The following is a 15,860-nucleotide window of genomic DNA, read 5'->3' as shown; positions in this document are numbered from 1 at the left end:
ACAGAGACATACACACACAAATATATATAGAGAGAGAGTATAATTTAATTGTGAAATTCAATGTTGCTCATGAAAGAAAAACATTTTTAGTTTTAATGAATGAAATGAATGAAATGAAAAATGTCTTTGGTTTTAAACATGAACTATCCCCCCAACATCTGGCCTTTTTGACAGCTGGCCCAGCATGACCGCAAGCATCAGGTTCTTGGCGGACTATTAATATGGACCCCACAATGACAGCAGCCCTGAGGAACACTCTGGAAAACCTCACAGGGGCCGATTTCAAGAAGTTTAAGCACCTCCTTCGGGACGAGGGCCAAATCGCATGGGGAAAGCTGGAGAAGGCCGACACAGACGACACTGTGGACTTGATGGTGCAGGTGTACAGCACGGGAGCTGGGGACGTCATGTTGACCATCTTGAAGAAGATGAACCACAACCAGTTGGCCATGGACTTGGAGAAAGATCTGGGAAGATGTGAGTTTGTAGCTCATAGTCTCTGATGAGGCACCTGTGTATGTAGGAAGAATCACATGTATTCATGGTATCTGTTTTTGCTAACACACTCTCTCTCTCTCTCCCTCTCTCTCTTGGACTTGCTCTGGGACTCTTTCTGTTTCATTTAATCTCTGTCTCCTCCTTTTCTTTCCCACCTCTTTTACTCTCTCATTCATCCCCTCTTTCTGTCTCCTCGTCCTTGTAACTTTTCTGTGGCACTCTCCCCCTTTCCCTCTCTCTTCCTTTAATCTCTCTCACTCTCTCTCTCTGACTCCCCCTCTCTCCAACTCTCACTTTCCATTTCTTTTTCTGCTCCATTTCTTTGTCTGTGGTGTTCTTCATACTGAAGTGGACATCACTGCTGACTCTGGAGGGATGGTGGACGCCCCAGCCTTGAGCGGAGGATCACCCATGCCACAACAAGGAGGGGGTGAGGACCCAATGTCGGCCATTTCACATTTGGATCCAGAGGCATATTAGCTGCAATACACACACACATACCGAACACACACACACACCCACACACATACACACACAAATATTACACAAACCTTGGCGTATTTATGATATTTCTAAGTAGTTGAGACCTGGGCATTCTTAAGTTCTGAAAAGGAAAAAGAAAATAGGCTTTATTTGAAGTTTAAGTGCATAAGATGAGTTGGGTCTTCAGCTGCTTTGAGATTAATGCTGCAGAGCGTGTGGAAACTCATCCCACCACAGTGGCACCACTGACAGCTTGAGACCTTTGGCTGACTGGCGTAGTGAGAGACCACCAGACTCTCTGCTCATTGGCAGCATGCACTGGTGAAGATGGACTGTAGACCAGGGTGAGGGTGTTAAGATAGGAGGATGTTGTTGAGGGGGTGGCTACCGTCTAGTGGAGTCAGTGAAGAGAGATGAACAGAGGTGTGACGTGTCCTTTATTGATAATAAAAATATGGTGCCACTTTTTATGGGGTGCTGTTCAGGAAATATATCTGTACTGGTTTTGTACAAATGCATTGGTACCTCTGTTCACTTTATGGTTTGTTGGCATATATATTGGTTTACTTATGTTTTGTTTTTTTTCATATGTATTGGTCATTATGCACTTTTATTGACTGAAATGGTTACTTGAAAACTAGATGAAAGAATGTGAACTTTGGTGAATTTATATGTGAGACTTGCAGATTGATACACAAACATATAACATTAAGTATAAGAATAAATGAATAAGGAAAAGTAAGTTTATTCATGCAACATGTTTAAAACAATGATAGCTGCTGAAAGAATCTCGTTGAATCCAGTGAAAACACCAATGTTATGATATAACATATGTCTAGTTAGCTTTGACGTTAGTTGCGTATGTTTAACAAAGGACTCGATGAAATGCTGATCTGATGTATAGGATGTCGGTTTATTATCCGCGTCAGACTTCGAGCACACGCAACACACTACGATGGAGAGAGAGAGAGAGCAGTTTAGGAGTTATTTGTCCATAGTGTAGATTTCTTCCTTGTTGGCCTAATCTTCATAGGCCACAATGCTCCTTGCTCCGTCTCTCCTCGCACGTAGCGGCTGGTGTCTCTTCAAGAACTCCTTCAGCATAACATAACATGACATACTAGTTTCATCGTATTTATACAGAAAATGGGTGTGTCGGTGGTTGGGTCATGGCGTCAGGATATGAATGGGCCATTAATCAAGACGTTTCTCTGTCTGACCATCTTGATGACTGTCTTTAAGACAAAGCTAGGTCTGATTGAGTTATGGTAATCATTTCAAGACATTGAAATCTAACAGTTTCCCCGTCTGATCATAAATCAAATACATAATGATCACAATACAAACTAACAAACCATCAAACATAACCATGAAACTCCAACACTATTATATATCTCTGTTGACTATTGTAATGTCAGTGGGACTAAACTTAATGGGGGCTCCATGTCAAATTTCTTAAATCATGATCACAATAACAAAATTATATGGGTGCCAAATGCCTTATCTCACAGGTGAAAGCGAAAACCTTCAAGGGTAAAATTCTTCCACGACTCTACGATTAAGTAGCAATCCTTACCCTCGGTAAGCTGCAAGTGGTACCTAGGTACCATTATCGATGGGACACATTTGAAAACTGACAATTGCATACATGCTTGGAATGTGATATCATTATCTGAGTATTCCCGGAGTAGCCTCCCCATGGATCTATCCATCCATTCGTGTATGTGTCCTGTGAGTACATGGAAATGTTCTTGGTGGGAAGAAATGTGTTGTCCTTATGTGCGTCATGGAGGATGCCGTATAAGGCAGATGCGACTGGGGTGAGGATCGTCTTGTTCACGATCATGGTCGCCATCCACTAGATGCATATTGAAGACGTCGTTCTCATGTTGTTGGCTGTTGTCCTCAAAAACCTCTGTTCCGGGGTTATTGGTCATGGACCAAATGTTGTTTCCTGAAACACATAAGCAGAAAAAAGGCGGCAGTATCACAAAGTCCAAAGAATGTGGCATCTCATTCATATGAAAAAACATAACATTGAACATCAAAACATTAGGGTTCTATCAACCCGTATCTCATTGTTGGGTCCATAATCAAGTCATCATCTAAATTCCCATCCACTCATCATATTGTTGCTACAAGTAATGATATGATGAACATAGTATGACTTGATTGTTTAGCCATAATCATATTTCCAGAGATGGTTGTTCTGGAGGCATGTAGGGGCTGAAATGTTCAATTTCGGTTCCCCGTCACGTGGCCCAAAAGCCCTCCCCATTGTTGGGATTATCTGTACTGGTGTAGTCATTTGTGTACAGTCCTGACTCTCAACTGGTCTAGCATTCACCTTATGTTTATGCACCAAGAGGTCATACTTGCCATTGCAAATGTTCATGTTATTATTCCGGGAAGAAACCTTTTCGCCCTCCAGACCTACGGCTCTTTTTACAACTACCTCAGCTGTCATTGACTCTGGTTCTCTGTGTGTTCTGACCTCTGACCCCAACGGTTCCTCAGTTTCGTGTGCCTTCTGTGGTCTCCCATCCCCGTATCCTGGCACTGCCCACTCTCAAGTGGGGATTTCCCATTTGGCACCGAACCTAGACCGTCTTTGTCAATAGCCATGCACACATCACCTTTGTCAAGCCGCTGACTCTCAGCTGTCTTAAGAGGCCGTAAGGAGGGCAGGTTTAGTTTTCCGGAACCGCAGACATTATGGCGTGTCTCTGATCCTCAGTCAATTTAGCAAACCTTGTGAATATATTATCATCATCACTCTCCTTGTCACCTTTATTGTGATGGTTGTTTGAATTTCTGAACTCACAGGACATGTCATGTCTGGAGTGATGGCTGTGCTTCCTCTTACCACGGAGACGACATGTGTTGGCCCAGTGTCCTAGCTTTCCACATTTGTAACATTCATTCCTAGATGTGTTTATAGGATTGCCTTGATTACTCATTTTTACATTTCTAAGCATGCGTTCTGAATCGGTGTGTAGGCCATGGATGCAGACCCTTCTGATCTTGTGTTCTGTGTCACGTTCCATTCGCCTTACTACACTAATTAGCATTTCAAAGGTAAATGAGTTGTCTTCCCAACTAGGTGTGCTCAGCTTAACAGCCTGTTTCACCTCTGGAGTCAAGCTTTGTAACAGATTAGCCTTAAGGGCTGCATTGTTGCTCTTTCCAATATTTTCCTCTGTAAATCCAATCATGCCAGAATGTCTTAAGAATGTTTCAGCAAATCTTTGAGCAAAATCATCCACAGCTTCATTGATTTTCTGCCTACAACCTGATATTTTTGACCAATCTGTAGTCGCATTGGTAGCCTCCTGAATCCACTCACGGACTGCCTTCCAGCCATTATCTAGGTTCTGTTGGTCCTCTCCTAATCCAATGTCAACATCTCGCTTCACCTTGTCAGCCTCAGTGTTGTTTAACACAGTGCACAACAGTGAAACGCCATCATATGGATGCAGCTGATAAATCTTTTGCAACCGGGTAATCTTGGACCAGATATCCATCCCTGCTTTACGCGGATGTTGCAGATCTGTTGACCACTTGTCAATATCTTGCGGCTTTGCAGGTTTATAAGAATGCAGTACATTTCTACCAGTATATCTGGATGTCAAAGGTCTCAATTTGGCCAAGCCATCATTAACACCTGAGTCATTCATGTCCTTTGACCCACAATTAGCAATTAGCATTGGCATCGTTTCAAAAGCCTCTGGTCTCTCCCTCTCCTTGGGAGGGGGGCGCTCACTTTGTTCTGTGAGATGTGCTATCTCTTGGTCGTTCCTAGACTGAACTGCTTTCAATGTCTTCACATCATTTGCAAGTGCTAGAATCGTGTTCTCAACACCCAGACGCCATTCTAATTCAGTCTTTTCATGTGTAACTTTGATCAACTCACTTTCAAGTGATGAGACTTTATCCCTCTCGATTTCTAGAATTCTGTCTGCACGTGTCTTCTGACGGCGTGTTATGTGATCTAAAATGACGAGAGAAAGTGAGATTTTGTCTTTTTCGCGCAAGAGTTTTTCAAAACTGCGCCTAATGTCATCAAGAGGCCATATCCCATGGTCTGGCAGAATATTGTATTTAAGTCCGATTTTTCTCTCGGTCTCATTCATTTTAAAATGACTATTTAAAAACCCTCTGATTGTCTCAATCATGGTAATCTCGTCAAACTGTGGTAATAAAGAATCGTCCATCTCAGCAGCCGGCCTATTTCTAACCTGGCGTTAGCTTTACAGATCAATTGAATATCAGATGAATACGCGCGTCGCGCTTCTAGCGTAATGCTCTTTTAAAAATCCGAAACGATGTTACAAAACTTCCCACTTAGGTCTCATCAACTACGTTGCCTCGAATGAACTTTACTGTGCCAAGAAAATGGTCGCTTGCAATTTCGGTTTTAAATCTTCAATTAAAACGTCTGGTCTTGAACAATAATTCCTAAGCTAAGCAAGATGAACCAGCTAGCTTATTATCATCAAGCCTTCAAGCACCAAAACAAACAGTCTACGTATAACGGCAACTTAATTATTGCATATTCAATCTCAGCTTTTCGGCCAGCAAACTGAAAAGCCACGCTTTTGTGAAGCGGTCATAAGTATACCTAAACCAGTACGATAAATTGCTATTGCATTTTCAATTTCTGCTTTTTCGGTCCGTTGAAAACGCCACGCTATTTAAAGCGGATGCGAATATACCTAAGGTTAAAATAGTAGCTATTTCTCAAACACCTCTAGACTAGTTCAACTAGAATAGAGCGGCACCAACCACACAACTGTTGCTCGTGTCTCTGTCTCAAACGTAGGCTAGGGCCCGTCATTAATTACATCAAGTGTGTACATAAAGCATACAGCTAAATCTCTCTCGAATTACTGTAGGTACGGAAACGTAAGAATCCTTGCAATCTAACTCAGACTAAACGTAACGATAATTTTCTGTTCTTTTTTTCAGCAATAAAATAAAAGATGTACTCACCATTTCAATTGAGGCCGCACGCTTCAGATGGGCTTCTCTCTTCTTCTGGTATCTTCTTTCTTCTTTTATTTTACCGTGAAACTGGGTGGAAACACCAACTGAAAGAATCTCGTTGAATCCAGTGAAAACACCAATGTTATGATATAACATATGTCTAGTTAGCTTTGACGTTAGTTGCGTATGTTTAACAAAGGACTCGATGAAATGCTGATCTGATGTATAGGATGTCGGTTTATTATCCGCGTCAGACTTCGAGCACACGCAACACACTACGATGGAGAGAGAGAGAGAGCAGTTTAGGAGTTATTTGTCCATAGTGTAGATTTCTTCCTTGTTGGCCTAATCTTCATAGGCCACAATGCTCCTTGCTCCGTCTCTCCTCGCACGTAGCGGCTGGTGTCTCTTCAAGAACTCCTTCAGCATAACATAACATGACATACTAGTTTCATCGTATTTATACAGAAAATGGGTGTGTCGGTGGTTGGGTCATGGCGTCAGGATATGAATGGGCCATTAATCAAGACGTTTCTCTGTCTGACCATCTTGATGACTGTCTTTAAGACAAAGCTAGGTCTGATTGAGTTATGGTAATCATTTCAAGACATTGAAATCTAACACTGCTTAGACAAATAAAAATAACTACAGAAATAATCACAGGAAAGGTGAAAGTCAAATACTACACTAATGACCCATACAAAGCTAAAAAGTGAAAATCGTGTCTCAAGATGAAGGTGTCATATGTAATATAAACAACCAGTTATTTCCCCATTTTACCAAATTACATCTGAATTGTGTTGTCCTCAGATGACAATGCAGCAGAGGAGCTTAAAAAAAAGAAAACATCAATCAAATTGAAGATTAAGGAGCACCTGAAGAAAAGGTGTAAAGTTGTACACCAAGAGTCTGGAGTTTCTACTGTACAAGATATCTACACTGAGCTTCACATTGTAGAGGGCCGCACAGATGGAGTGAACAGCACACATGAAGTGTCGACGATTAACATGAGACAGATTGGGAGAAGACCAGGCTCTGGGGATAAACAAGTAAAGTTGGCAAATATGTTCGGGTCTGCCACAAGAGTTTTGACTATGGGAGTTGCTGGCGTGGGGAAAACTGTTGCAGTGCAGAAGTTTGTCATGGACTGGGTCGAGGAAAAAGCAAATCAAGATATTGACTTTGTTTTTGCTCTTCCATTTCGTGAGTTGAACTTGAAGAAAGGTGAACGCTACAACCTTCCTCAGCTTCTTCAGTTATTCTACCCAAATCTGGAAGATCTGGAAAACGTTCTTGACTTGAGTGAATGCAAAATTCTTTTTGTCCTTGATGGTTTGGATGAAAGTAGACTCAAACTGGACTTTGGCAACTGGATTATTAAGCTGGGAGAAGAGTCATCAGTGGACATTCTCATAGCAAGTCTTATTAAAGGTATGCTACTGTCCTCTGCACTCCTCTGGGTTACAACCAGACCAGCAGCAGCCAGTCAGATCCCAGAAGAATGCTCCTACTTGCTAACAGAAGTTCGAGGATTCAATGACCCCCAGAAAATTGAGTTCTTTCAGACCAACATTAAGAATCCAGAGAAGGCCAAGAGAATCATTGATCATATCAAGGAGAATAGAAGCCTACAGATCATGTGTCACATACCAGTATTCTGTCGTATTATAGCCAATGTGATGGAGAAAATACTGGAAGATCAGAGCAAAAAAGAATCAGCCAAAACGTTGACAGCATTGTACACATGGTATACTGTCAATCAGATAAAAATAATGAATGACAAATACCTGGACAAGGACGAGAAGATGATTGCAGAGGAAAAAGGGGATCTCCTTGTTAAACTTGGAAAACTGGCATTCAAACATCTGGAGAAAGGCACCCTGATCTTCTACAAGAAGGACTTGAAAGAGTGTAACATTGATGTCGACTGTGGAGCAGTGAAGGCTGGAGTTTGTACACAGATCTTCAACATGGAGAGTGCTTCAACTGGAGAAGACATGTTCAGCTTTGTGCACCTCAGTGTACAGGAATTCTTGGCAGCTCTTTATGTCCTTGAAAATGCAACTCGTGGGGTAAATTGCCTCTCGCAGACATGGTGGGAGAATACCTGCTGGATATTCTCACACTCAAGGTTTGACCTTTTCAAGATGGCAGTGGATAAGGCCCTGCAGAGCCAAAATGGACATTTGGATCTTTTTGTCCGTTTCCTCCTCGGCCTGGCTCCAATGTTGGAGCCTGAAATCCGGTCCCCCCTGAATGTAGTGCTGCCACAGTTAGCTATCGGAGAAAAGAGCATCGAGAAAACAGTTCAATACATCAAAAAGAAGATCAGGGAGGATAACTCACCAGAACGGACCATCAACCTCTTCTACTGTTTGAATGAGTTAGGGGACAACTCACTGGTTGAGGAGATCAACAGGTAATACAGTTTACTTTTTAGTTGATAAACAATAACAAATATTTTAACTACCAGAGCATTTTGTTAAAAACACTGATATCATAGACAGATTTCAGATGACAATAAAATGTATTCTTTATTTGTAAATTAAGTCAGGGCATTTAAAACTGTCTGCTAACTGAAATAAGAAATGTTGTATTGGTTTACCTACACATGTATATGTAACTGTTTAAAGAAACAAATGATCCATCATCAAACAGGTCCTCAATAATACATCCATTCAATTTTGGGGTTTCACCCTTGAGAATACTATGTGCAGTATACAAATAAATACAACTTTTAGCTTACAAAGGTGCAGAAGGAAAAGAAAGGTTTAAAGCCATGACACTATGAGCCATGTACAACCTGAAAAAACACCTAAGCAGACAAAGGCAGGGGCTGAGTAGCTATATGCCTGTACGCACTCATGGCTAGAGGTGTGTGAAGTGTATGTGGATCAGGTAACATAGGGGCATATTCATTTGAAGGTTTTGGATTCGCATCTTCACAGCCAACCATACCAATGAAAATGTGTACATGTGTTTCGATGCTTTGGCAAAGGAGATGTTTCTTGGTTGAGATGAGAGAGGAAGATCTGAATATTTTAAATTGTTAAATAGTTTTTGTCAAGCAATTCAAGCTTTTGTGTTGACACCAGCCCTTTACAGTTCAAATCATCACAGCAGCACAGCATATGGCCCACTTCAGCTGACAACTATGCCATGGAAAAAACATTTATAAACTTGGGCAAGCTCACTGTTGCCATTGAAACACCATTTATAAACTTGGGCAAGCTCACTGTATATTGTGAAAACTCCAATATATTAGTGCCCACTACAATCTCCAGAGTGGATTTAATGTGTAGTCAAAAGTCCAACTCCAATATGTTAGTAAAGTCCACTACAATCTTCTGTGTGGATTTAATGTGTAGTGAAAAGTCCAACTCCAATATGTTAGTAAAGTCCACTACAATCTCCAGAGTGGATTTAATGTGTAGTGAAAAGTCCAACTCCAATATGTTAGTAAAGTCCACTACAATCTCCAGAGTGGATTTAATGTGTAGTGAAAAGTCCAACTCCAATATGTTAGTAAAGTCCACTGCAATGGCCATATTGGATTTTTTTTGTGTAGTGAAAAGTAACTGCATATTTGTGGTCGTGATGCTTATTTTTTGTCATTTGGTTTGGCATATTGTTCTGAAGTTAGTTTTGGAAGTAAAGAGTCATTTGTATATTGAGAAATTAACCTTGTTTGTGTTTTTTTAATCAGAGGCCAAAAGAAGAATTCTTAAGTGTCAGAAATATGATGAAAATAGTGTTTTTCTAATATGTTACCCAGACAGAGAAACTCAGATGGGGCGAAGGATCTGACTCCAGCCCAGTGTTCAGCTTTGGCTTATCTGCTGCTGATGTCAGCTGAAGACTTGGATGAGTTTAATCTGAGGAAATACCTGAGATCAGAGGAAGGGCTCCGCAGAATGCTTCCTGTAGTGAAAGTCTCTAGGAGAGTTTGGTGAGTACAGTTTAGGGTGGGTACTGGGAGGAAAAACTTTTTAACAACAATGATACAACTTGGGACCATTTTGGAAATGTATTCTGACATACTGGCTGAGAGAGATGCTTCTGTTTAACTGTGTATGAACATGGATAAAAAGGTTATAATTGTATATGCAACTTAGATACCTCGACAATATAATGTTTACAGTTTAGGGTGGGTTCCGGGAATAAAGCCTTGTTAACAGCAATGATACACACTCACTCACACACTCATTCACACACTCACCCACACACTAATTCACACTCGCACACACTCACTCATACACTCACTCACTTACAAACACACACACACACACAAGTTATAAATACACACAGACACACACACAACCCCCCCCCCCCACACACACACACACACACACTTTGCAGCCCCTCCTCCCACCCACAGAACAAACACACGCCCCTCCTTCCAGAGGACCACCATCTGCTCCCTCCCTCCCAACAGCAGAGATACAATTTGGAACCATTTTGGAAATGTATTCTGACATACTGGCTGAGAGATGCTTATTTTTAACTGTGTATGAACATGGATAAAAGTTATAATTTTATATGCAACTTAGATACCTCGACAATATTATGTTTATTCTTCATTTGCTAAATCAGCGCCAATGCTGAATAGTATCAACTGTACATATCTATTATTACAAACATACATAATGTTTTTTAAACAGGCTACAATGGTGTAACCTCTCCAAAGCAAGCTGTGAAATGATGGCATCAGTGCTGCAGGGGACACCTTCCCATCTGAGAGAGCTGAACATGGGTGGGAATCCTGATCTGAAGGACGAAGGAGTGGACATGCTCTGTGTGGGACTAAGAGATCCACAGTGCAAGCTGGAGATACTAAGGTCAGCTATGTGGCATGTATTTATCCTGCTGGAGACTACCACTGATATAAATGTTAGCTGCCGTTTATTTCAATCAAACCAGAGGTTGCAAGCTCATCGAATGAAATGGTGTTAATTATTCACTTCATTTATTTCATTAGCAAGACCCTCTGTCTGCAGGATATAGAGGGACCAATTAGCTGGAAGCATCTTTAAAACGTACTTCACTCAAAAGATCGGCTAGCCCACACAGCCCATTTAAAGCGAGCGCAAATGTCCAGCAAGTCAATAAAGAAACACGTAAAACACCACTTCAAAAAGCACCATGCAGCACGACAGACCTCCCTGATTAGATGCGCCCCTCACATTAATATCCGGTTACTCGAAACAGTCCTAAAAATTGTGTATGACAGTCACTGGCAAAGACAATATAAAATGTGTCATGTCAGAAATGGATTAATCAATAGGCCAATACCAGGACGAGTATTGAGGAAGCAGTAAGTGTGGCGTTCCTATCCCGATCACACTGTCTGAGATGCACTCACATTTTCAGTCCCTGCACTTGCTGGCTATTTGTATGGCTATTTGTATCGGTGGAAGCTCTAACAAGCGATTCAAAGTGGCAGTATAAACTCTCCAGCGTCACACAATCTCCCAAGTTCCCTTTCCTCTCCACACTTTAAATCAGCTCTCAGGTGGGCCTGATCAAGCTAACTGCTCAGCACACCCCATACCATGAAAGTTAGTCAGGTTATTCTCTGTTCAACACAGGCATATAAGAAAGGCCCAACAGCTGAAATTCAATTGTAATTCTTAAAAACTTTAGTGTCTGTCTTTCTCTCTCCTGCTTTCTCGTGCTCATCAGCTGTCTGTATGTACAGATCTGTCCTCTGTTATTACAGTCATTTGCATGAGAGCATGTGTACTTTGTGGAGGGAAGGGATCAAAATGTAATCTCTATGTTATGTCACAATGCTGGCATTCAGGTTTAACCTTAAACAAAGTTAAAATGTTAATCAAGAAAAATGAAATCAAGCTCCACCCTTTGACAGGTAAAATGGGTGTGTTACATGGGGAGTCTGGGCATGGTATTATCACTCCTTTATCTTTTAGCATTTTGAACACAGGGACTATTCCTTCTTTAGCCTCCCTTCTTTGCGGATATAGTCTTTGGTAAGGTCGATGTGAACCTTTAGGTGTTATCTGAACAGGAGCTACCATTCCTTATCTGGCCTACATCTGCAGGCCCTCTAGACCACAACTATTCGAGGAGACAAGTAAACTCTGCTTCCTCCTCCATGGTCAAACAAACAGTTTGTCATCTTTCTACTGCTCCCTCCCCCACTGTCTCATCCCAATAAACTAACAGACCATGTTTTTGAAACAATGATCTGAAATTAACTCTGTCCTGTTTCAAAATCTTCAGAAGTAATAGGTGGTAAGGTAAGGTAAGGTAAGGTAAGGTAACTTTATGTATGGCTCTGCTTTAAGATGTCCGCCGGCAGATCTCATGAACAATCTCACTGTGCTGGGAACATCTCGTTAGTGTCCTCTGAGGAGCTCAGTGGTATGTTATTCAGGTCTAAGGCATTCCACTACACTACACCACCCTAAAACCAGTCTTACTCACGCCTCAAACTCAGCTGCGTTCGGGATGAAACTATTGGCTAACAGTCGAAGTTTTAAAGTGCAATCCTCTGGGCCCTCCCTAGAGTGAGGTATGTCAGCAGTTATGCTTTTCATATCTCTTATTGTCCAAGCTCTATATACCCATACTGTAGTGGTTACGCTTTTCATATCTCTTACTGTCCAAGCTCTATATACCCATACTGTAGTGGTTACGCTTTTCATATCTCTTACTGTCCAAGCTCTATATACCCATACTGTAGTGGTTACGCTTTTCATATCTCTTACTGTCCAAGCTCTATATACCCATACTGTAGTGGTTACGCTTTTCATATCTCTTATTGTCCAAGCTCTATATACCCATACTGTAGTGGTTACGCTTTTCATATCTCTTACTGTCCAAGCTCTATATACCCATACTGTAGTGGTTACGCTTTTCATATCTCTTACTGTCCAAGCTCTATATACCCATACTGTAGTGGTTACGCTTTTCATATCTCTTACTGTCCAAGCTCTATATACCCATCCTGTAGTGGTTACGCTTTTCATATCTCTTATTGTCCAAGCTCTATATACCCATACTGTAGTGGTTACGCTTTTCATATCTCTTATTGTCCAAGCTCTATATACCCATACTGTAGGAGACTGATCTGCAGCCCCAGCATTAGGGTTTGGCATCTCCATCATTGGACAGATCAGATCAGAGTCCTCAGACTCATAGAGAGTAACATATTTTTTAACTTTCTGGCTGAGTTCTAGGAGTGGTTTTTGCAGCAGCTTGTGTTACAGGCTGCGCTGGGTTCAATTTGGAGGATAATGAGGATAAGGATACAATCCATTAATAGGGTTTGAGGTGTGGAAATTAATGAGATTTAAAGTTAAGGAGAAGGTAGGCTACATCAAAATTCACATTTAAGTGTCCCAGCTTGAGATCATGGTGTGTATCCTATTATTAAACATTCAGTAAATCTCAAGTAATCAAACACCTTCCCACCGATGACTGAAAATGTCTTCAGTTATGTGCATCATACCAGCCACCCTGTGAAGTCTGTGTGTGTTACTAGCTGATTTGCCCTTAACTGACTATGTACTCTGGTCAGAGAGTAGCCATGACCTTCAGATGTAGTACAACAGATGTATTAACGTTTGAACTCCAGCGGGTTGATAAGAGTGCATTGAGTGCTTGCCGTAGAATTAGCATACATTAAAGTACGTAGTCGTGTGTGTGTTTGTGTGGTTTTCTGTAGAGTAAAGACATACAGAATATACGTAGAATGAATATACAAACGTAGTAAACTGCACCAATATACATAAATATATATGTAATATAAGCACTTTGTAGGCAAGCATAAGTGACGCATCAAATTCAAGTCACTTATGCTTGCCTACAAAGTGCTTACAGGGTCTGCTCCCACCTACCTAAATGCTCTTGTAAGGGCAAATGTTACACCCAGGACGCTGCGCTCATCCAATGAGCGTCGTCTGGCACTGCCCCCAGTGCAAGCAAGGCAATCCAGACTATTCTCAGTTGTAGTTCCACGTTGGTGGAACGACCTGCCTAGCACTACCAGAGCAGGGGCGTCCCTCTCTACCTTTAAGAAGCTCTTGAAGACCCAACTCTTCAGAGAGCACCTCCCTTCCTAACTGGCACCTTGGCTTAACCTGCACTTAAGCAGTAACAGGCCCGCACTTCTTTTTATACTTCTATGTCTTTTTCTATTTTAATAAGCAGTATTAATTGTTACACCAGGTTCTTAAGGCTCTTAGCTTGATTGTTCTCTCCCTTGTACGTCGCTTTGGACAAAAGCGTCTGCTAAATGACTACATGTAAATGTAAATGTAAATATTTATGCATTATGTATTATGTATTATGCATATTTGAACAATATACATAATTACATATCAATTATTTATCATTCAAATATATATTTCACTATTATGCAATATACAGAATTGCTGTGCCAACAACTGAAATAAAAATTATATTAATACCAATCACCTGCACTCAGTGTATCAGAACCACTGCAATTACAATGCTGTTACATTAATATACCACAAGATGGCGGTCTAAGACCACAAATGGAGAAGACAGGCATTGCTTGGGAGTCTAAACTCTAGCTATGACCGCGATCATAACAATTACAGTGTAGTAGACAGGCTACTGCAAACATATGCAAGGAAATTACTAGTATTTAACCACTAGTGTTGATCAACATAAACATTATGTTGGAAAGTAATGCTAGCAGGAACATAAAATTATGCACTTTCATTATCAGTAACGCAGACGGCAACACAATGTTAACTTTATGCTAGCATAAGAAATTGTAAGCACGTTCACTCATGTCAGCGGCTAGCACGAAAGGTTGATCCACACACCCTGTGAGACAAACCACATGCAAGACAGACGGAACACAGAGAGAGTGGAAGATTACTGCAGCTTGAAAGTTGTTCATCCAGGTGTCTGCACAATTATAGTGGATTTACAGACCAGTCGAAATCACTGGATTCACTAGGTGGTCAGAATACTTGTGGAAATCTTCTTTGCAACAGAAGAGTTATTTTCCTTCTGTAGTTTTACCGTAATTTAACTTTTTATTTACCAGGCTTGTTCACAAGATCATATTATTGAAACATTTTTTTTCTGTTTGTGAGAAGGCCCGAGCTGGCCATCTCACAATGTGGGATGTAGCCTGGTAGACTGGGGTTGCAGGCCTAAACACACGGCGCAGGACACAGTGGCAGTTAAACCCCAAAACATACAAACACAAACTGAACATACTAAAGCCCATAATAGACAAGGTACACCTCTGAGCATTCAGGCTTTGTTTTGTGCTCCATCCAGCATGTTCAGTCTGTCCCTCTCCATGAAACAATGGGTGCCTCTTAAATAAGGCCCAATTGGTCCAATTAAAAGGTAATTGGAGGTTAAAAGGTTATTGGACCCCTCCACAGGGGTGGGGGAATACGGACCCAACCATTTAGGCAGGGGAGTCCAGTCCTTCTTCCCTCATGGACCACAGTGAGAAGCTCACCTTTTCACACTGTTTTCCAATGTAGCCTAAAATAATGTAACATAGTATGTTCTCATGCTGAGGTTCACTAGGCTGTCACCTGTTCAGTCAGGACAGCTCATGTTAGATTAAAGGCAAGGTGAATAGCACCAATGAGCATGTGAGTAAAGTTATAAAAAAAATGTTGACATATCCTTTGATAGTATCAGGAATTAGGAGTAAGTTTAATAAACATATTCCATCAATAATTATATCTCATCCTTAATGGTAATTGTAAGTATATTTTGAAGAAACATCGAAGTTGAGCTCTCATGTGTATTCTGGAATTGACCACATGGTCAAAATTTCCTGTAGCCTCATGGATAGATTTTAGTGGAATGCTGACACCCCTGTGTCCGTGTCCTCCATGAATATAAAGTATCCCAGACCAGTATAATAA

General features: G+C 41.1%; 1 protein-coding gene across 1 annotated transcript; it reads left to right on the top strand.

Annotated features, from left to right (window-relative positions):
• Positions 1-233: 233 nt before the first annotated feature.
• LOC308380002 (NLR family CARD domain-containing protein 3-like) lies at positions 234-11,530 on the top strand (the record flags this gene model as incomplete). The annotated part of the gene is made up of 6 exons (XM_080860875.1): positions 234-477; positions 848-928; positions 6,778-8,386; positions 9,743-9,916; positions 10,629-10,805; positions 11,473-11,530. 6 exons carry the CDS (start codon positions 234-236, stop codon positions 11,528-11,530), a joined length of 2,343 nt encoding a protein of 780 aa, XP_080717001.1.
• Between the last annotated feature and the right edge of the window lie 4,330 nt (positions 11,531-15,860).

The sequence above is a fragment of the Sprattus sprattus genome (genome assembly GCF_963457725.1).
Source record: "Sprattus sprattus genome assembly, contig: SUPER_1_unloc_1, whole genome shotgun sequence".
NCBI lineage: Eukaryota > Metazoa > Chordata > Actinopteri > Clupeiformes > Clupeidae > Sprattus > Sprattus sprattus.
The sequence above is the reverse complement of the archived record's forward strand: the minus strand, read 5'-3'. Positions and strand labels throughout refer to the sequence as shown.